This window comes from Myxine glutinosa, chromosome 5, assembly GCF_964187855.1.
Source record: "Myxine glutinosa chromosome 5, kmMyxGlut1.1, whole genome shotgun sequence".
Classification (NCBI taxonomy): Eukaryota; Metazoa; Chordata; class Myxini; order Myxiniformes; family Myxinidae; genus Myxine; species Myxine glutinosa.
This window is the reverse complement of record NC_136265.1, coordinates 37,118,691-37,141,587: the sequence shown is the minus strand read 5'-3', so window position 1 is coordinate 37,141,587 and position 22,897 is coordinate 37,118,691. Positions and strand designations below refer to the sequence as shown.

The 22,897-nt window shown below is 43.3% G+C and overlaps 1 protein-coding gene across 2 annotated transcripts in view; it reads right to left on the bottom strand.

Moving 5' to 3' along the window:
• Positions 1–1,902: 1,902 nt before the first annotated feature.
• Positions 1,903–22,897, bottom strand: part of SLC5A7 (solute carrier family 5 member 7) — a 160,128-nt gene continuing 139,133 nt past the window's right edge. For both annotated transcript variants that reach the window (XM_078777912.1, XM_068117341.2), the window contains 3 exons: positions 5,536–5,689; positions 5,087–5,304; positions 1,903–3,182 (listed from right to left, as the gene is read on the bottom strand). In XM_078777912.1, coding sequence (XP_078634038.1) covers positions 2,472–3,182; positions 5,087–5,304; positions 5,536–5,689 — 1,083 coding nt within the window. In that variant the 3' untranslated portion in view covers positions 1,903–2,471. The remainder of the gene's footprint in view (positions 3,183–5,086; positions 5,305–5,535; positions 5,690–22,897) is intronic.

The following is a 22,897-nucleotide window of genomic DNA, read 5'->3' as shown; positions in this document are numbered from 1 at the left end:
GCTTCAGACTTTGGCACGCTCACAAGGCTGCACCGTCGAATAAACTGTTCCAACCCGTCATAATTGACGGGCTTTTTACTAGTGAAACAGTAAAACACAACGTATCTGGTCCGGGAATCTTAGCTTTGATGAACTGTTGATCCAACGTCACATACAGAAAAGCCCAAACCAGAAGATGATACATCTTTGTAATAAGAAAACATTTTTTATCACACCTCGATGCTCAATTTTAGTAAGACTCATAATTATGGTATGGTCTTACTCCCTTTGCTCTTTCATGACAGTAGACTTCTGGATTACAGTCAAAAACAACAAACGATATCAGAATGATGCATTCATGCAAGTTTGTAGTAGGCCTAAAAATCCGCAGCCATTCTGGTTCCTCGGAATTCCCCCCTCGAGACGAAACATTCATTTTGACACAAACAATTTCACTGTTTTATAATCCTTTATACATGTTATGGTTATACAAGTGGTAAGATAGCTCGATAACTTGTCGACGAGATGGAAAATACAAGATCGGAAGACAGTCACACTCGCACATCATAGAAATAATTGTCCGTTTTTTTCGGTTCAACAATGTTATTGCTTTGGCAATTTCCAGAGGTAATCCTTACAAAATCAAACGTATGACATTCTTCCATATTATGGTACTTCACCCTTGGATTCCATTGAAAAATAAACACGGCAATGGCATTATGGATAAACTTGTGATAATTCAATCACGTTATGTCAATCTCTACTCCAAAATGACCAAAATCAAACCTCATTCTTCACCCTTATTCACCTGCTCGACACTCTCGCTTTCATTGTCGTCGTCACAATTTTCCACTGCTCGAAGTGCTTCTTCATCTGTGCTCATTTCACACTAAATACGTTCATCGTTCCGTAACAAAATGTCCTCACGGTGATCTCACAATGAGTAATCTACTGCTATCGAACTGTTTTCTCTTGGCCAAGCCCTTCTCCCCTTGAGCTTCAGCGGAAGATCAATTGCTTCCCATTTTGTGCGAACATTTACCAACAAGGATCATTTGCTTTCATTATGCAACACGTGGCACCTAGTTAATTCAACTGCATCGTTGTTTGGCGAGTTTGACTGGTCATCCTACATAGAGGCGACAAGTAGGCCTCGGACATGATGTCTTGGTTGGGTGATTCTCTGGGATGACACAAGTAAGCTTTCTCAGTGAAAGGGTCACTTGTGTAAAAGTGATGTCATTCAAGGCAGCAGAAGTATAAATTATCAGTGCACACTAGAATGGTAGACATAATCAGATGCTGGAAAATGCACCCTGGAGCACGTTCATACGATTCAGAATTGAATTGGCTTTTTAAAATATATTTCAGTTGATCCTTCATAAAGTAGCTATTGGAAGTCTGGCATGGGAATTCAGCTCGATTATTAACCATTCTTCACTGGATACGCTAGATATTAAGGAGTGTCCTACCACTTCTCTTAATAAGGGAGTTTGTCTCGCTCAAAAAGATGCACAATGCAATTGCAGCTTGTATTGCTTTTCTTTCCGAACCAAATTGGAAATTGCAGTTATTTCACTTCTTCGCTTGATTTTGCAATCATCTCAGGCACCGACTCGTGCTGGACCTACGGTGTTAGTCGGATATACCCGCGTTAGCATCACTTGGGCTAGTCAAATGGTAGGTAATGTCCTCGATTGCCTTTTTAATTTTTTTTATAATCGGAGAACATCCAGACAAAATATGGTCAAAACGTTCTAAAGGAGTTCCGCATTCTTTAAAAAAAATTTATAATCGGAGAACATCCAGCCAAAATATGGTCAAAACGTTCTAAAGGAGTTCCGCATTCTTTAAAAAAAAATTATAATCGGAGAACATCCAGCCAAAATATGGTCAAAAGTTTTAAAGGAGTTCCGTAGACTGAATTTTTTTTATAATCAGTGAACATCCAGACAAAATATGGTCAAAACGTTCTAAAGGAGTTCTGCATTCTTTAAAAAAAAATTATAATCGGAGAACATCCAGCCAAAATATGGTCAAAAGTTTTAAAGGAGCTCCTCATACTTTTTAAATTTTTTTTATAATCGGAGAACATCCAGACAAAGTATGGGCAAAAAGTTCTAAAGGAGTTCCACATGCTTTTTAAAATTTTTTTTATAATCAGAGAACATTAAGCCAAAATTTGGTCAAAAAGTTCTGAACGAGCTCCGCATACTTTTTAATTTTTTTATAATCGGAGAACATCCAGACAAAAATATGGTCAAAAAGTTCTAAAGGAGTTCCGCATACTTTGCTCAGTTAAGAAGGGCTTGGTCTCAAGACTAACATGGATCTTCCTGATTTATTCCGAACTAAGCATACAATTCTTAATGTGACTAATAATAATTAATTGTCAAAAAAATCTCATATTTCAATGGCCCCTGACCAAGGTAAAAACTAAACCGTTTTGAACGTGTAACTTCCATAAGTGCAGTGTGACAAATCTCATATTCTCATTCTCCTACAGGTGATGCGGGACTTGTTGCACCACTGCTGCTGGTTCTACTGGCACTACTTTCACCGTACTCTGACCCGACATTGGTGTAAGCTGCCGGGTGCAACGAAAGGCGGGGTTCGGTGGCACGCACCGCCGTTATCTCTGAAAGGTGCATGGCTCCTGGGCCAATGGCATCGGCCTCATTGTGCATGTCACCTGGAGAGATGCCACCTCTCACGAGCGTTGTTCTCTCGAGGGATTTTTTGCTGTGGCGTGCCACGACATTCTCGAGTATGTCAAAGCGTGGTGCGAGCACTCCAGTTTCGAAAAGCCATTTAACTGCAAATGAAACGCAAATATTGCAGACAAAAGAGATTATCATTGAGAACGTCTTGAAGGGGAAACGCTGGAATGTGACCTCCCTGTTGCCCAGCCAACCGTAGTAGCAGCCCGGGTAACAAATGAAAGGTTCAAGATGCAAGTAGGGTTCACCACCACTTATCCTGAATAGCAGCCCGACAAGGTAACCCGCTGCCGACCCATAGGTGTTCGTACTCTTGATGAAAAGGGCGCAGATGAGTTGTGGGAAAATTAAAACGTAGACAAGGTCAGAGCTGAGGAACCATAGGCCATAGACAGAGTGTGTGAAGAGGGCCAGCGCAGTGGCGGCCGATCCAAACAAGAAGATGGTGATGCGCATAACCCACACGATTTCATTGTCAGAGGCCTTTGGGTATGAGATGGAGATGGTGGGGTGGAGGGACAGAGGAAAGAAGGAAGCAATGAAAAAATCTTGAAAACATAAATTATTAGGTATTTGAAGGAAACAACATATTTGGAAAGGTGCAGGGAGGAGGAAAAGAAGGAATAAGCTACAGTAGAAGGGGAATACATGAGAGAGGAGAGGTGGAGAAGCAAAAGTGATTAATTATTTTAATTTAGCTCTTATATTGTTACATTTATGGAGGAGGAGGCAAAAGTTAGATTAAGCTGTAGTCAACTTGTATGTGTGGCTGTATAATGTCTCACCTGCTGTGTGTGTGTGTGTGTGTGTGTGTGTGTGTGTGTGTGTGTGTGTGTGTGTGTGTGTGTGTGTGTGTGTGTGTGTGTGTGTGTGTGTTTAGGGTAAGGATTCTTTAAATGTTGACGCAAAGGAGATTCGGGATTGTGGTTGGAGAGATAGGTAACGACGACCCATCTATTTGTTCTGCTCTCATCCTGTTCGGTGGGGTGGGGCAGAATCCGAAAACATGTAACGTTCTCCCCCACTTCTACCCCCTACCCCCTCTCACCCTCCGCACCAAAAGAGGGAGAGAAACTTCTCCGTAGCTCTGTGCCAGCGCATGGGTGATGGGCATTGGTTCGTTACTTAAGCTGGGATTGATGAATGTCCTCGAGGGCAGAGACTCACTGGATCTCAGAGATGGGATTCCTGTGGCCTGATAGGTAGAACCCCTAAAGACGGCAACATGGAGGCCTCAGAACTGGATTCCTGAGTGCTGCAGACTGTGATTGGTGGAACGTTTAGGATGTCACTGGTGCAACCTCTTTTCACAGAGACCCTTGTGGCCCCTCATTGGTGAATTTAAGGAGGCAGACACTTATGGAGGGGTGGGATTGGGCATACATCCCAGGGGCGGATCCAGGAATTTCAAGACGGGGGGGGGGGGGGGTGCATGAAACTATAGCGCTGGGGGGGATAAAGGTGGGTCTGGGGGTCCTCCCCCAGGAAATTTAAAAAAATTGATCGTCAGAAACGGCATTTCGTACGTTCTTGGAAGTGTCTGCAGTTCCTTGTGTTCTTCCCTGGTCCAACAGTTCAGCAGATTCGCACCGCCTGCACCCTCATCCTGGATCGAAGGGGGGGGGGAGTGCACACCCCCTGCACTCCCCCCCCCCCTGGATCCACCCCTGCATCCCCTGTCCTGACAGGAAGCAGCCCTCTTTGCTGAGTCAGTTCTCTTCCGCTTTCTTGGCTCGGTCTGTCTCTGATACTCTTTTGCACTGGTCAGATCACGCTTTCTGGCCTGGATGTGCTGGCACTCTAACTACCTCTTTCCCTCGAGTCGCTGGCTTGTCCGAGCTCTTTGGCACACTGTCTTGTTCTTACCTTGGTGAAAATGAGGCAGCATGGTCTATTCCAGCTTCATGCTCTTCACCACGTGCCTTTCTCACTGGCTTGCCTTGTTCTTGTATGTCTGCTTGAGTAGGCCTACACGTGTAGGGCGCCGGGGGAGGATCGGTGATTGTCTTATGTTTTTGTTTGAGGAATTATGTTTATGCCGTTTCTTGTGTGATAAATAATTTATTTATTAAGGAACGGCTTGCCTCGTGTGGCCGCCATTTTGTCATGCCAATGATTGGGCTCTTTTGGCATCTCTGGATGGTTAAATTTATTCTCATCCAGTTTTCTAACGTGTGGCAATTTGCCCTGCTGGATTATAGACCAGCAACAACCACTCAGCATTAGCTTGTTTTAGTTTGCCTGTTTTTGAAAGGAAAAGGATCGAAATCTGCCATTTTGAGTCTGTAGAATATGTCGATCGTCAATTAAAATCTGGTTTCATTCAGTCAATAACAGAGGGGATACTAGAGGTAAGAATAACGTCAATATTGTAACCGTAAGCATACCTGTTGCCGGAAGGTAACCTGGTAGATGTTCCTGGCAAACATGGAGCTGGCAGAAAGGATAGAAGAGTCAGCAGAAGACATAACAGCTGCTGAAACAGCTCCAAGGCCAAAGTACGAAACAAAGTCTGGACAAAGGTTCTGCATAACTATGGGTAATATCATTTCACTTTTGTTGCGTGCTTCTGGTCCAGGATAGCCATAGCTCGTGAGATTCCAGTCTGCGCCACCAGGGGATACATTGAGATGGAAAAGGAAACCATCTTTGCAGCAAGTAACTTGGAAGTTTTACACAAAGGGCAAGCAAAAATATCATGATGGCCAGTGTGTCAGGTGACAATAAGAGAGGCATAGCAGTACAAAAGATGGTTAAAAAAAAAAAAATAGTGGGAAGTTGAGCTGCAGAAAGAAATTCATTCTCAAAAACAAATAAGAAGGGACATGAGTAGTACCTGTTGAGGCGCCAACAGCTCCAATAAGAACACAAGGAATAGCCATGATGATGCAGCCGATCGCCGCGAGGTATGAAAGGAGCCGTGCGTATGTAGCAGATGAGGCGGACAGCACACGCTGAAAATACACCTGCCATGGAATTCCGCCCAGCATCTGTGCACAAAAAGTTTTTCAAATGCAGACGGTTATTTCAATAAAATCATCAGCAATTTGATTTCATGACGTCATATAATTTGACTGCAAAGTATCATCCCTGTTTCAAAAACATTAGCCAATCTCTAATCTCATTTGTCTCGAAACGTGCATATTATTTGATCACAGACATTTCATCACACTATGATTTATTTTTATTTTTTTCAACTTGAATTGCTTTTCTTATTATAATTCACCAAATGTCCGTCCGTCCGTTCGAAGGTACCGCAAAAACGGCTCAACCGATCGCAACGATATTTTGGGTGGGTATTCCTGGGACCTCGGGTATTGCTTGGGTATTGGTCTGGGTGGGTATTGCTTCAAAAAGGGGACCAAAAAACAACAACTACCACGGTCCCCGAAAAGGCCAACCCCTGCTTTGCAGGGAAAAATGGCCTCTAAACGGTGGTTTTATTCCTGGGACCCCTGGGAGTAAAATAGGCGGTTGTTTTTCCAATTTTTCCAAGTTTTCCAATTTTTCAGTTTTTCCAAACACGATGGAATAATATTTACCGATATGAACAGTGATGTGGCTTTTGTTGAAATTCTACAAATACTGTTTATTCTACGTACCAGGAGAGAGTAGATCGACTCCTGACGAACTCTTCCTATATAAACGTGCGGCTCTGAAGTAACATGGCAGCGTGTGCAAAGCGACTGAGAAACAGGTGTAGCGGCCGCTTCCGTGTTACAGATTCGGCGGGCACTCTTCACACATAAACGTGCGACTGAGAAAGACGTGTAGCGGCTGCTTCCGTTTTGCAGAATTCAATCTTTTTTCAAAATGGGCGCCATGTACTGTTTAGATTTTGATGATTTGCATGTGATATAATTCAACGGATGTTTATATGAATCGTTTAAAATATAAAAAGCCTTCAATTTCTGATATTTTGCCTTTTCATTTGGGCTTCCCAATTGAAGCCCCACCCATAGGGCAGGTACCGTTGCTAGTAAAATGTAATATCATGATTATTACAAATAAACGTATCCAAAATAATTGTTTGTATTGTGGGTTTTGTAAATCATGACAACACAGCAACTCACGTACAGTCATTATCCTCATTTAAAACAAGCCCGAGACTTCGTAGTGATGCGTGGTGAGGCGATCCATACTAGTGTGTGTGTGTGTGTGTGTGTGTGTGTGTGTGTGTGTGTGTGTGTGTGTGTGTGTGTGTGTGTGTGTGTGTGTGTGTATGTATGTATATATATATATATATATATATATATATATATATATATATATATAGATATATATATATATATATATATATATATAGATATATATATATATAGATATATATATATATATATATAGATATATATATATATATATAGATATATATATATATACATACATACATATAGATAGATAGATAGATATATGTGTGTGTGTGTATTTGTGTATAAATGATACATTTTGTGCAAATGATACATTTGATACATTTGTAAGTGTGTAAATAATCAGCTCTTGATTCGTTGAGAGTGGAGAGCGGCGCGGATTATCTCTCTATTCACATGTGAGAGATGTGGGTCGGTCCTTTTTTTATTTGTAGGTTGACTGCTCGACATTTGTGCGTGGTACATGCTTGGGAACTTCGATGGTACGTGTTTCTGTCCACGCTGTCGCTGATAACTCGCCAATAAGCGATAAAACCGGTTCAGCGGCTGAGGGGTGTGTAGCATTGGGTTTCTCTTGTGTGTACTACCTTGTGGAGCCTTCATGGTTGTAATTATGCAGCTTTCTTCGGCTAGAAGAGCATGGGAGGAGTCGAATCATATATATATATATATATATATATATATATATATATATATATATATATATATATATTGTTGCGGGTCTCGAGCCCGTCGACATACTAAGGGGTGTTAAACCCTTCTCCCCCTCGACCTTCGAGTCCATGAGGCCGCTACCCACTTTACACTCGTGGGGGCGGATTGCATAGCAATTCCAGCCGCCAACCCCGGAGCGAGCGCGCAGAAGGGTTTCCGGTCAAATACCCTGGTACCTTCAATACACGTGCCGCTGTGAGAATGGGGGCTGCACCTCACATGAGTCATGCTGGGTTGATACGCCCGAGCGGTTTGCGTGTCACGTGACTCGTGCCATTAATTATTATGAACCCGATCGAGCGGTTTTATCTCGTACAATGCGAGGCCAATGGTGGAAAATACCTATACGGCCAAGTTGGAAGCAAAGAGCACAGGTTTATTACAATTTGTACAATGATCACAGCAAAGAGACACAGGGCAGAAACTTAACCGTTCTTAACTTAATATCCCCAGACAAGGGCCCTCTCACTCACGCGGGGAAAGGAAGGAAGAAGAGGACGCGCTCAAAGCGCGGCCGCTTGGTGCTGCTCGCCCCGGACGGCTCATTGCGCGTTTCCCTCGAGGATGTTCGCGGCAAGGACGTCGGCCTCCAGTCGTGCATGCACGGGACTCTCCGCAGCGTGTCTCGAAGTCGGCGAGGCAAACGCGCACGTGCAGGGAGCCCAGGCAGGGAGATCGCCGGAGTATATGGCCATGGGAGAGATCGTCCTGCGAGAGCGCTTATACCGGGGCAGCAGAGAGCAGGGGCAGAACACTTCGACTACAGAGCTGAGAGCTTGGCTAGAGAGCACGCTGGGAGCTTGGCCACGGAGAGAGAGTTCGTGCTTTGACCTAGATTTCGACCTCGAGCGTGCGTTTGGGGGCCCGGGGCCGGGTTTTATAGCCCCCACCCCAGAGTCCCACCAGAATGTTCCAAGCACCTCCCCTGGCCGCCGTTGCTGGCCACTCCCCTTTCGCTCCCATTGGCTGCCGTTGTTGGCCACTCCCCTTTAGCTCCTCCCTCGGGCCTCCTCAACTTGTTCCAGGCCCAGCACATGTCATTCCAGGCCCAATGAGGCCTACCCTTACTTACCTGTCTCAACGCATATGAACACTGGGAAGGAGACTATACTTAACATTTAATAAGAAATAACTGAACTAAAGCGAGGCTACATGTTGTGGTGCAACTAACTAAAGGGGGGTTGTCTTTATTCTCAAAACCGCAACAATATATATATACAGTATAAATATATATATACACTACCGGTCAAAAGTTTTAGAACACCTCAATTTTTCCAGTTTTTATTGAAATTTACGCAGTTTAATGTCTCAATGTACTTTGAAATTAAGCATAGAACAAATAAACAATTGGAGTTAAAAAAGAAATCATAGAATCATTTTGTTTAACAAAATTTGATTGAAATTTTTGACTCAGCAAAGTAGCCACCTTTTGCAAATATAACCGCCGAACACACTGGTGGCATTCTTTCTGCAATGGAAATCAAATATTGTTTTGGAAGTTCTTCCCAACACTGTTGCAGAAGTTCCCACAAATGTGTTGCACTTGGAGGTTGCTTTGCTTTCACCCTTCTGTCCAGTTCATCCCAAACCAGCTCGATAGGGTTTAAGTCTGGAGACTGTGCTGGCCATTCCATGATTTGAAGCCTACCGTCTTGTTCTTTTCCTCGAATGTAGTTTTGACATAGCCTGGAGGTGTGTTTAGGGCCATTGTCTTGCTGTAGGATGAACCCCTGACCAGCTAGGCGTATACCAGAGGGTTTTGCATGGTGCTGCAAAATGCTGTGGTAGCCCTTTTCGTTCAGGGTGCCAGTCACTCTGTACAAGTCACCAACTCTGGATCCAGCAAAACAGCCCCAGACCATTACGCTTCATCCTCCATGTTTGACAGTTGGTGTCACACACTGAGGAACCATCCTTTCGCCTACTCGACGGCGTACAAAAACCCTGCGTGATGAACCAAAGATTTCAAATTTTGATTCATCGGTCCATAAGACCTTCTTCCAGTCTTCAGTAGTCCACTGGAGGTGCTTCATGGCCCAGGCAAGCCTCTTTTTCTTATTTTTCCATCTTAGCAATGGCTTTCTTACTGCCACTCGACCTGTCAAACCTGCAGCTCGAAGTCTTCTCTTCACAGTTGAAACTGAGACTTGCTTACTTCGACCAGTGTTAAGCTGTGCTTGAAGCTGTTGTCCTGTGAACCGCCTATCACGCAAGCTGTTGACCATCAGAAACTTGTCTTCTGATTCTATTGTGGCTTTGGGTCTGCCAGACCTCTTCCTGTCAGAGTTTCCTCCAGTTTCCAAGTGCCTTTTGATGGTGTAGGAAACTGTACTCACTGACACCTTGGCTTTCTTTGCAATTTCTCCAAAGGAAAGACCTACACTTTTAAGGGTTATAATGGTCTGTCTGTCTTCCTGCTTACCTTTGTACCATTTCAGGTTATTCACTGGATTTGAATTGCTTAAATTTCAATAAAAACTGGAAAAATTGAGGTGTTCTAAAACTTTTGACCGGTAGTGTATATATACACATCACTATGGTGATGTGTATGTCTGCCCACACTGTTCTCATCTCCACCTCTATTATCCCCACCTGTCCGGCCTATTTTAAGTAAATGTTAAGTTGATAGATTGAACTTATGCAGGGTGTTCCAAAGAGACCCGGACAACTTTGGTTGTTAATATATTTAGAACCACAAATGATAAAACGATATCCTTTGTTGTATGTGATGTATGATATTGATGTAGCACAGATATGATGGGCCAAATGGTCTCCTATTGCATCAACGTTACTTGTGTATCCTGATGTAAGGCATGGCTATAATTTATTCAGTTGCATTTGCTGCCTTATGGTACATTTATTTTTTCTCAAAAATCTAAAAAGTGATAAATTCAGTTAATGGTCAGGTAAGGATGACAGGAGAGCGCAGAGGTTGCAGACTCATATTTGGTCTGTCTTGTGTGGGTTTCATTCCCACCCCAACTCTTCATTGTCATTCTATTCGCAAGCAGGGTGATATTCAATGAGTCCGCTGTGCTTCGGAGTGGATGTCAAGTTGGCTTTCCTATCTGAGTGTTTCCTTTTGAATGTTAACTATCCCATCGTATATATTGAAAACAATAGGCCATTGGGTGCCTGCCCAGGCAAAACAATTAACGTACTGTGATGTATACTTTTTAATATTTTAGGGTAATATTAGAGTACTCTGATATAGTTCTAGTAGTACAAGGTAACTTTGAATACTCCAAAATACTTACTAGTATTTAAGGTAAATTTAGAATACTCTAATATGCTTCGAGTAGTTTAAGGTAAGAAAGAGAGAGAAAGAGAGAGAGACTTTTGACTTTTGAAGCTCTTTTATTATAAAGGTAAGAAAACCACACAAGTCATGCAAATAATAAAGTCACTACAATTCCAAACATGTGCAGCCGAACAACAACAATAAAAACACCAAACACTAAAATAAAAAATTTAACAAACCATTATCAAGTTTACAAAACCCACCCTTTACACACCATTTTTCCACAAAGGTTTGTAAATCATCTTTCATTTGGCAAAAAGAGAATTCCAAGCGTAACCTTGCCATGACCAGAGCCTTGAACACAATGACCACATCACATAAAATATCAGCATGTGCTAGGAGCTTTGCTTTTCTTGTCTTATAGATTGCTAATTTTCCAATAGAAATTAAGAAATTAGCAAGAGCAGTCTCAGAGCGTTTTTTGTAACTAAGTGGTATTCCAAAAATAAAAACCCGTGTAGAAAAATTCATACGATTAAAAAAAGTTGATTAAAAAACCAAAGAATCTTGCACAGTCTGCGTAAGCATGGAAAAGGTCTTCAGAAATCATACAAAAAGGGCATTCCACTGAATTATCCTCATTAAAACGATGTAATAAAACATTGGAGGGCAACACCATATGGGCGAGTCTCCAAGCAATATCACCAGTTCTTTTAACAATCGGTGAAACATACATTGCAGACCATTGCGGATGGGAGGGAGACCCAGAAGGCAGTTTCTCTTTCCATCGAGCCCCAAAAGAAACCGGCTGTAACGAGGGAAACCGGATTGAAATACACAAACGATACAGTCTCTTTTTATCCTTGCTGGAAAGTGGCGATGAGGATAACAAGATAGATGTTGTGGTGCTATCAGCCGGCAGGCTGGAGCCAGCACAGATCTGTGGTGGTGTATGGTGGTCACCAATGTTGGCGGTTGAGCTCAGGCCCAAGTGCCTAAAAACACACAAGATTTCCTGTAGGACCTTGGTGACGCTCCTCAAAGATCTGATACCAGTTCTTACTTGAAGATGTCCTGCGGAGAACCAACTGTTCCTGTTACAGTCACGAAGGTCCCGAGTCGTTTTCACGCCAGCACTCAAAAAACGTTGCACAAAAGCACGTGAGTGAGGAATAGCAGGAAAGAGGGCATTGTAGAAAAGGGGTTCCCGGAGGAACCTTTCACTGTTGTATGTCCCCATTTGCCGAGTTACTGAAATGGACCGCCAGACGTTCAAGACATCTTGGTAAAAGTCAGGGAGCAGCGAAGCATCGACATGTTGCAGCTCCATGAAAAAGAGTTCACAATTGTAGCCTACCATGCCGGCTTGTTTTAATATACAGTTTGCAGTAGATTTCCAGGGCAAGGCCTCCAGAAATATTAAACGACGAGCTGTAAAGACTTGGAAGGCCATCACCTGACAAAGAATGTCCATAAGTCCATGACCCCCTTCCGCCAGTAGAAGGCAGATAGTCTCTGGCTTTAGCCAGTGTTTGCCATCCCAAAAGAAGTCAAGTCAGCATTTTTGGATTGACGACACCAATGTTGCAGGTGGCTGCAAGGCAATCATTTTATGCCATAAGAGAGGGGCCACCAGGTTGTTAATGACCAGGGCATGACCTCGAAAAGACAAAGTCGACAAAATTCCTCTCCATCTGTTTAATTTATTCCTAATTTTGTGGAGCAAACCATCCCAATTCCTTTTGACAAAACCAGGTGTTCCAAGATAAACACCGAGGTATTTCACACCTTCTTTTCCCCATGTCAAATTCATAGGGAGAATTGGAAGGGCAGAAGGTGGCATACCACCGACCCAAACTGCTTTTTATTTCGACCAATTAATTTGCGTTGTACATGCTTGAGAGTAGACCCGTAGGCACTCAAATAGCAGAGCAATGTCGTTACTGCTGCGAACAGCAACACATACATCAACAGCATAGGCCGAAATGATAACGGGCTTTTCTGATGCAGTCACTGAAAAGCCCATAAGAGAAGATCGTAAACGAATCAAAAGGGGCTCGATGCAAAGAGAGTACAAGATTCCAGATTAGGGACAGCCTTGCCGAATTCCCCTCCCAATCTGCAAAGGTGAACAGAGACCATCATTGATTTTGATCAAGCTAAAAATGTGATTATACAATAAGGATACATGAGAAATAAAATATGCCCCAAAACCAAATTGCTTTAAAATGTGAAACAAATACTCATGATTAACAGAGTCAAAAGCCTTTTCTTGGTCAATAAAAAAGAGACCGGTATGTTGTTGTTGAAATGCACACACATCCCACAGGTCTCGTACCAAAAAAATGTTATCGTGCATAGATCTGTGCATAACACAGTACGATTGATCCTGATGTTTAACTGTGCTTAAAACAGTCTTTACACGATTAGCAAGCGCTTTGGCAAAAATCTTGTAATCCGTGCAGAGAAGAGAAATTGGGTGCCAGTTCTGTATCAATTGCAGGTCGTTTTTCTTAGGGATAAGGCAAACAACTGCACGCCGACAACTAAGGGGTAACAATCCCTCACGCAGACTGTATAAAAACACTGAGTGCAAAGCAGGTCCAAGCATGTCCCAAAAGGTTTTATAAAATTCAGCTGGTAGCCTATCAAAACCAGGAGCCTTATGATCAGCAAGGTCATCTAGCGCAGTTTTAAGTTCACCGAGAGTAATGTTCTCATCCAAGACATGCCGCTGATGCTCATCTATCTGCGGTAAATTGGTCGTAATATTCTGCATTGCAGGCACATCATTAGGCTTAAAGGAAAACACATTCTCAAAATAAGATCGAACAAAATGAACAATCTCCGTATTATCACTAAGAATATGCCCATCACTAGCCCGAAGACTAAGCATTTGCTGGCTCGCCTTCGTCGTCTTCTCAAACTTAAAGAAATCTTTACAACATGTGTCTGAGGACAGTAAACCATTCACTCTCAGCCTGACTAAGGCACCAATACCATTTTCTTGAATTAATTCCTTAGGCAGAATTTGTTTTTCAAAGAGGAGTTGACACCGTCTTTCATCAATGAGGATCTCAGCACCTTCCTGCAATCGTAGAATTTCTTGTTTTAAGGCATCAATACATAATTGTTTACTTTGAGAGCAATTGGTTTTGTATTGCTGACAGAGAACACGGATCTGCGCTTTAGCATAGTCCCACCACTGACAGAGATTTAGGAAACGAAGTTGGAACTACACAACCTTGTCCCAAAAAACGACAAAGGATGATTTAAAGAAAGGATCGCTCAGAAGGGAGGTGTTAAAAGACCAATACAGGGTGCGGCGTTTGAAACGAGGAAAAGAAAAGCACAGATTTACCAAAGAATGATCAGAGAAACCAGAAGGGACAATAGCCGTATATGTCACAAGATTGACAGCAGAGTTAGGAATATAAAATGTATCAAGACGAGCAAGTGAAAGATGATTTAGTAAAACCCGACACCAGCTAAATTGCTGCAGGTTTGGGTGTTGTTGCCGCCATACATCGTTGAGGTCATGCCGTGAAATTATATTTGAAAGAGGCCTACTTGAAGCTGCATGTGGCTCTGCACTGTTCCTATATAAAGTTGGGTTTAAAGTACAGTTAAAGTCACCCCCTAAGCACAACAACGTATCAGAAGAGAGGTGTCTCAGGAAATTAAAGGACTGATTAAAAAAAGTTCCTCGATCTGTACTATCGCTTGGAGCATAGACGTTAACAAACATAAATCGTTGCTGATTGTATTCAAACTCTACAGAGGCTAGATAGCCTGGTACGATTTCCTTAAAGATAGGTGGGGAGACAGACAAACGTGTACTGACAAAAAAAGCAATACCCGCACTCACAGAATCTGTATTACTAAAGAACAAGTGCCAATCAGCTGTTGCTGCCAATCAGCCCTGCAGTCTGCAGTGGCACGAGTTTCTTGCAATAAAAGTACATCAATCTTTTCCCTCCTGGCTAATTGCACAGTCTGGGACCTACGCAGCTGACTGCGCCCACCATTAATGTTCAAACTTGCTGTGTTCATAAAAACATAGGCAGCAACACAGCCATTACAGGTTTAATTATTTCCTTGCTGTGACAACGTACCTCTTCAGTCTTTTCAGTGATTTATCAGAAATATGAAGGGCCGCAGATTGTTGTACAACATCCTGAGCCCCAATAATGAAGGCGTGAGTGTCAACGAAGAAATCGCAAATTTTCACGTGCCTTTTACGGTAAGTTTTTTGTTGGAAATCCATGATTTCAGCAGGAGGGACAGAGTCTCCAGAGACATGCTCCGATGAGAAGTCGGCCTCACCATCACTCAGTGAGGCAACGGAAGAACCCCCATCAGAGTCACAATCATTGCATTGAGAGTCCATTGCTGAAGCAACGGGCTCATCAACGTGACAATCTGAGACTTCAGCACTATCACCCTGCTGACCATGAACTTGACAAGGCTCAGCTGCCTCAATGGAGGATTCGATCACAGACACATCACTAGTTCCTACTGTTATGGATTCGTCACTTCCGTTGTTGTGGTTCTCATTCACTGTAAACATTTTTGGTTGCATGTACTATTATTGTTATCATTTAGGTGAAATAGAGATAACTGTTTTCAAAAGGTAAAAAAAAGGTAATGTTTTTAAAAGAAACCGGAAACTGGATCGGGAACCGGAGGAAGAAGAAGAGGAAGAGGAAGAAGAGGCAGAGCGAGTGAGGTCGGAGAAGGAGCCGAGCTGCGTTGAGGTTTTGAGCAAACGCTGGCGAACGAGGGTCACGAGTGAACTTTGGGGTTTCCTGGGAAAGGGATTCCTGCGACAGAGTTGTTATCGCTGTGACAGATAAACCTGCGTGACAGGTTTTGCGGTTGATTCCGAAGAGAATCATTGGAATGCCATTACGTCTCGAGAACGGACCGTTGGCCATTTTACCTCGCGCCTGATTTCGCATTGCTCCAGGTTTTTCCCCTCGCTTCAACCATTTCACCACATCCAGACGTAACCTGGTGTGTGTGTGTAACGTGGATTTTGAGTGGGAATTTGCGGTTCGGCGATTGGGAGCCGTTGAACGTCCATACCCGAAGGTGTGTTTTCCCAGTTGCCTCTTGAGGGTACCTTTGCCTATCTCTGGCAGTGTGACCCGAACGGGATTCTGGTCTCTATACGATATCGTTCTGACGATCACTGAAGCGTGGATCGACTTTGACTTGATGTCGGGATAGAGATATTGGGAATGTTATTTCCGCTCACTTGGAGCACAGTGAGTTATATTGTACGAAACAGATGGTACCATCATAGGAATGATATATTGGTTGTATAATTGATTAATATTGTTATTGTACTGTTATTCTTGTGTGACCTTAATACAATACTTGTTTGTTGGTAACAATTGGTGTGGTTTCACCATTGATCTTTGACACAGAATAACACATCTTTCTGCCGTGACTCCTCTCGGGACTCGGAGGTACACCGTGACCGGGGTTTGGGGAGGAGCATGTAACACTACACACTCACCACTCCCCACAGAGGGAGGGGTGGCACAAGCAACACAGGCTTCAGCAAGGGACACACATGGAGGCTCAACCTCACATGGAGGTTTACCCTCAGAACACCGGAGCGACTCAGGTGCTGTCTGGCCAACACATAAATTTTCAGCATTTATCACATTACCCTCAAAAGATTCTGAAGGCAGAGGAGGTTGAGGAATTTCCTCAACTGGAGGCAACTGCTGAGGAGGAGGTTGCGCTCCATCGTCACCTTCACTAACCACTTGAGCGAAGGTTGGAGTACCGGCCAAGACCTTATTATCAGGCTCGTTGAGGTCGCTAGAAGGTGAGAGGGTTCTTTTCCTGGTTCTCTGTTTGCCTACAATGGGGTTTGTCTCAGCACCATGCCACCATCCATCCTGTTTACATCATCGACAACGATCTCAGTAGAGCCCTGCTGTTCATCACCATTCAGGCTAGCAACTCTATCCGTGGACTTTTTCGGGCTCGAGTCTTTTAAATGACCATATTGACCACACTCAAAACAAACTAGAGACTCTGTGGAGACAAAGACCCGATAAGTGTGACCTTCGACCTTGAAGGGCAATTCCGCATTTAAAGAGGTTACTCCACGCGGTAAAATCATATAAACGAAACGACGAAAGGACATGTCGTGTTTTAAAAGGTTATTTTTCCCTCGTATAGGAACCATAGTAACTGAAGAGACGACAGAACCAAGTTTGTTTAGTTCAGTAACCAGGTCTTTGTTCTTAAGGAACGGAGGAGCGTTAGAGAGAGAAACCCGAACTGCCGGCGTGTCGAGTGGACAAACCTGAACAAACATGTCGGGAGCAAAGAAAAGCCCGTGCTCGACTATCTGAGCAACCATTGGTACTGTGGAAACAAAGATTACCACACGTTTGTTCTTGCGAGGAGCCGCTTTTACATTATCCAGACCGATTTATCTCTCCGACGGCAAGGATAATGGCCTCGACGTCGATTCCTGACGGAGGTGAACAAACTAACCCATGCTTCCGGGTTAGCGCTTCAAGAGACGTGTAACGAGAGCTATCCACCATCGTTTCCACGTTTAAACAAAGGATAAATGTATAAAGGGTTAATGAAGCCAAAAGGCTCCAGTAAACAAACGAAAAATAAAAATAATTGCGAAAAAAGAAACGGAAAAAAGTATTATGATTTGTAAGACGAAGCGAAAAAAACCGAAGAGGAAACCGCCCTAAGGGTGAACCTTTACCGGTCTCACCACAAGTGCTCCCTCACTCTCTCACTCTCAAGAGGGGGGAAGGGATGATAACGTGGAAGGGGAATACACAAAATATGGCACAAAGGTGAAAAGAGGTAAGGGGAGGGTAAAGATACAAACCACGAGCACGGAGCTACAATGCCAAAACAAGAGCAGACGCCATGGCACCGCACCCACGCACCGACAGCTGGCGACACAGAGAGAGAGACTTTTGAAGCTCTTTTATTATAAAGGTAAGAAAACCATACAAGTCATGCAAATAATAAAGTCACCACAATTCAAAACATGTGCAGCCAAACAACAATAAAAACACCAAGCACTAAAATAAAAAACTTAACAAACCATGATCAAGTTTACAAAACCCACCCTTTGCACACCATTTTTCCACAAAGGTTTGTAAATCATCTTTCATTTGGCAAAAAGAAAATTCCAAGCATAACCTTGCCATGATTAGAGCCTTAAACACAATTACCACATCACATAAAATATCAGCATTTGCTAGGAGCTTTGCTTTTCTTGTTTTGTAGATTGCTAATTTACCAATAGAAATTAAGAAATTAGCAAGAGCAGTCTCAGAGCGTTTTTTATAACTAAGTGGTGTTCCAAAGATAAAAACATGTGTAGAAAAAGAAAAGTTCATACGATTAAAAAAAGTTGATAAAAAACCAAAGAAGGGAGAGAGTCTTGCACAATCTACGTAAGCATGGAAAAGGTCTTCAGAAATCATACAAAAGGGGCATTCCACTGAATTATCCTCATTAAAACGATGTAATAAAACATTGGAGGGCAACACCATATGGGCGAGTCTCCAAGCAATATCACCAGTCCTTTTAACAATCGGTGAAACATACATTGCAGACCATTGCGGATGGGAGGGAGACCCAGAAGGCAGTTTCTCTTTCCATCGAGCCCCAAAAGAAAGAGGCTGTAACGAGGGAAACCGAACTGAGATACACAAACGATACAGTCTCTTTTTATCCTTGCTGGAAAGTGGCGATGAGGATAGCAAGATAGATGTTGTGGCGCTATCAGCTGGCAGGCTAGCACAGATCTGTGGTGGTGTATGGTGGTCACCAATGTTGGCGGTTGAGCTCAGGCCCAGGTGCCTAAAAACACACAGGATTTCCTGTAGGACCTTGGCTACGCTCCTCAAAGATCTGATGCCAGTTCTTACTTGAAGATGTCCTGCGGAGAACCAACTGTTCCTGTTACAGTCACGAAGGTCCCGAGTCGTTTTCACGCCAGCACTCACAAAACGTTGCACAAAGGCACGTGAGCGAGGAATAGCAGGAAAGAGGGCATTGTAGAAAAGGGGTTCCCGGAGGAACCTTTCACTGTTGTATGTCCCCATTTGGCGAGTTATTGAAATGGGCCGCCAGACGTTCAAGACATCTTGGTAAAAGTCAGGGAGCAGCGAAGCATCGACATGTTGCAGCTCCATGAAGAAGAGTTCACAATTGTACCCAAGTATGCCGGCTTGTTTTAGTATACAGTTTGCAGTCGATTTCCAGGGCAAGGCCTCCAGAAATATAAAACGACGAGCTGTAGAGACTCGGAAGGCCATCACCCGACAAAGAATGTCCACAAGCCCATGACCTCCTTCTGCCAGTGGGAGGCAAATAGTCTCTGGCTTTAGCCAGTGTTTGCCATCCCAAAAGAAGTCAAGTAAACATTTTTGGATTGACGACACCAACGTTGCAGGTGGCTGCAAGGCAATCATTTTATGCCATAAGAGAGGGGCCACCAGGTTGTTAATGACCAGGGCACGACCTCGGAAAGACAAGGTCGACAAAATTCCTCTCCATCTGTTTAATTTGTTGCTGATTTTGTGGAGCAAACCATCCCAATTCCTTTTGACAAAGCCTGGGGTTCCAAGGTAAACACCGAGGTATTTCACACCTTCTTTTTCCCATGTCAAATTCATAGGGAGAATTGGAAGGGCAGAAGGTGGCATACCGCCGACCCAAACTGCTTTGCATTTCGACCAATTAATTTGCGTTGTACATGCTTGAGAGTATACCCATAGGCACTCAAATAGCAGAGAAATGTCATTACTGCTGCGAACAGCAACACATACATCATCAGCATAGGCCGAAATGATAACGGGATTTTCTGATGGAGTCACTGAAAATCCCATAAAAGAAGATCGTAAACGAATCAAAAGGGGCTCAATGCAAAGAGAGTACAAGATTCCAGATAAGGGACAGCCTTGCCAAATTCCCCTCCCAATCCGCAAAGGTGAACAGAGACCATCATTGATTTTGATAAAGCTAAAAATGTGATTATACAATAAGGATACATATGAAATAAAGGATGCCCCAAAACCAAATTGCTTTAAAATGTGAAACAAATACTCATGATTAACAGAGTCAAAAGCCTTTTCTTGGTCAATAAAAAAGAGACCGGTATGTTGTTGTTGAAATGCACACACATCCCACAGGTGTCGTACCAAAAAAATGTTATCGTGCATAGATCTGTGCATAACACAGTACGATTGATCCTGATGTATAACTGTGCTTAGAACAGTCTTTACACGGTTAGCTAGCGTTTTGGCAAAAATCTTGTAATCTGTGCAGAGAAGAGAGATTGGACGCCAGTTCTGTATCAATTGCAGGTCGTTTTTCTTAGGGATAAGGCAAACAACTGCACGCCGACAACTAAGGGGTAACAATCCCTCACGCAGGCTGTATAAAAACACTGAGTGCAAAGCAGGACCAAGCATGTCCCAAAAGGTTTTATAAAATTCAGCTGGTAGCCCATCAAAACCAGGAGCCTTATGATCAGCAAGGCCATCGAGCGCAGTTTTAAGTTCACCGAGAGTAATGTTCTCATCCAAGACATGCCGTTGATGCTCATCTATCTGCGGTAAATTGGTCGTAATATTCTGCATTGCAGGCACATCATTGGGCTTAAAGGAAAACACATTCTCAAAATAAGACCGAACAAAATGAACAATCTCCGTATTATCACTAAGAATATGCCCATCACTAGCCCGAAGACTAAGCATTTGCTGGCTCGCCTTCGTCGTCTTCTCAAACTTAAAGAAATCTTTACAACATGTGTCTGACGACAGTAAACCATTCACTCTCAGCCTGACTAAGGCACCAATACCATTTTCTTGAATTAATTCCTTAAGCAGAGTTTGTTTTTCAAAGAGGAGTTGACACCGTCTTTCATCACTGAGGACCTCAGCACCTTCCTGCAATCGTAGAATTTCTTGTTTCAAGGCATCAATACATAATTGTTTACTTTGAGAGCAATTGGTTTTGTATTGCTGACAGAAAACACGGATCTGCGCTTTAGCATAGTCCCACCACTGACAGAGATTTAGGAAACGATGTTGGAAATACACAACCTTGTCCCAAAAAACGACAAAGGATGATTTAAAGAAAGGATCGCTCAGAAGGGAGGTGTTAAAAGACCAATACAGGGTGCGGCGTTTGAAACGAGGAAAAGAAAAGCACAGATTTACCAAAGAATGATCAGAGAAACCAGAAGGGACAATAGCCGTATATGTCACAAGATTGACAGCAGAGTTAGGAATATAAAATGTATCAAGACGAGCAAGTGAAAGATGATTTAGTAAAACCCGACACCAGCTAAATTGCTGCAGGTTTGGGTGTTGTTGCCGCCATACATCGTTGAGGTCATGCCGTGAAATTATATTTGAAAGAGGCCTACTTGAAGCTGCATGTGGCTCTGCACTGTTCCTATATAAAGTTGGGTTTAAAGTACAGTTAAAGTCACCCCCTAAGCACAACAACGTATCAGAAGAGAGGTGTCTCAGGAAATTAAAGGACTGATTAAAAAAAGTTCCTCGATCTGTACTATCGCTTGGAGCATAGACGTTAACAAACATAAATCGTTGCTGATTGTATTCAAACTCTACAGAGGCTAGATAGCCTGGTACGATTTCCTTAAAGATAGGTGGGGAGACAGACAAACGTGTACTGACAAAAAAAGCAATACCCGCACTCACAGAATCTGTATTACTAAAGAACAAGTGCCAATCAGCTGTTGCTGCCAATCAGCCCTGCAGTCTGCAGTGGCACGAGTTTCTTGCAATAAAAGTACATCAATCTTTTCCCTCCTGGCTAATTGCACAGTCTGGGACCTACGCAGCTGACTGCGCCCACCATTAATGTTCAAACTTGCTGTGTTCATAAAAACATAGGCAGCAACACAGCCATTACAGGTTTAATTATTTCCTTGCTGTGACAACGTACCTCTTCAGTCTTTTCAGTGATTTATCAGAAATATGAAGGGCCGCAGATTGTTGTACAACATCCTGAGCCCCAATAATGAAGGCGTGAGTGTCAACGAAGAAATCGCAAATTTTCACGTGCCTTTTACGGTAAGTTTTTTGTTGGAAATCCATGATTTCAGCAGGAGGGACAGAGTCTCCAGAGACATGCTCCGATGAGAAGTCGGCCTCACCATCACTCAGTGAGGCAACGGAAGAACCCCCATCAGAGTCACAATCATTGCATTGAGAGTCCATTGCTGAAGCAACGGGCTCATCAACGTGACAATCTGAGACTTCAGCACTATCACCCTGCTGACCATGAACTTGACAAGGCTCAGCTGCCTCAATGGAGGATTCGATCACAGACACATCACTAGTTCCTACTGTTATGGATTCGTCACTTCCGTTGTTGTGGTTCTCATTCACTGTAAACATTTTTGGTTGCATGTACTATTATTGTTATCATTTAGGTGAAATAGAGATAACTGTTTTCAAAAGGTAAAAAAAAGGTAATGTTTTTAAAAGAAACCGGAAACTGGATCGGGAACCGGAGGAAGAAGAAGAGGAAGAGGAAGAAGAGGCAGAGCGAGTGAGGTCGGAGAAGGAGCCGAGCTGCGTTGAGGTTTTGAGCAAACGCTGGCGAACGAGGGTCACGAGTGAACTTTGGGGTTTCCTGGGAAAGGGATTCCTGCGACAGAGTTGTTATCGCTGTGACAGATAAACCTGCGTGACAGGTTTTGCGGTTGATTCCGAAGAGAATCATTGGAATGCCATTACGTCTCGAGAACGGACCGTTGGCCATTTTACCTCGCGCCTGATTTCGCATTGCTCCAGGTTTTTCCCCTCGCTTCAACCATTTCACCACATCCAGACGTAACCTGGTGTGTGTGTGTAACGTGGATTTTGAGTGGGAATTTGCGGTTCGGCGATTGGGAGCCGTTGAACGTCCATACCCGAAGGTGTGTTTTCCCAGTTGCCTCTTGAGGGTACCTTTGCCTATCTCTGGCAGTGTGACCCGAACGGGATTCTGGTCTCTATACGATATCGTTCTGACGATCACTGAAGCGTGGATCGACTTTGACTTGATGT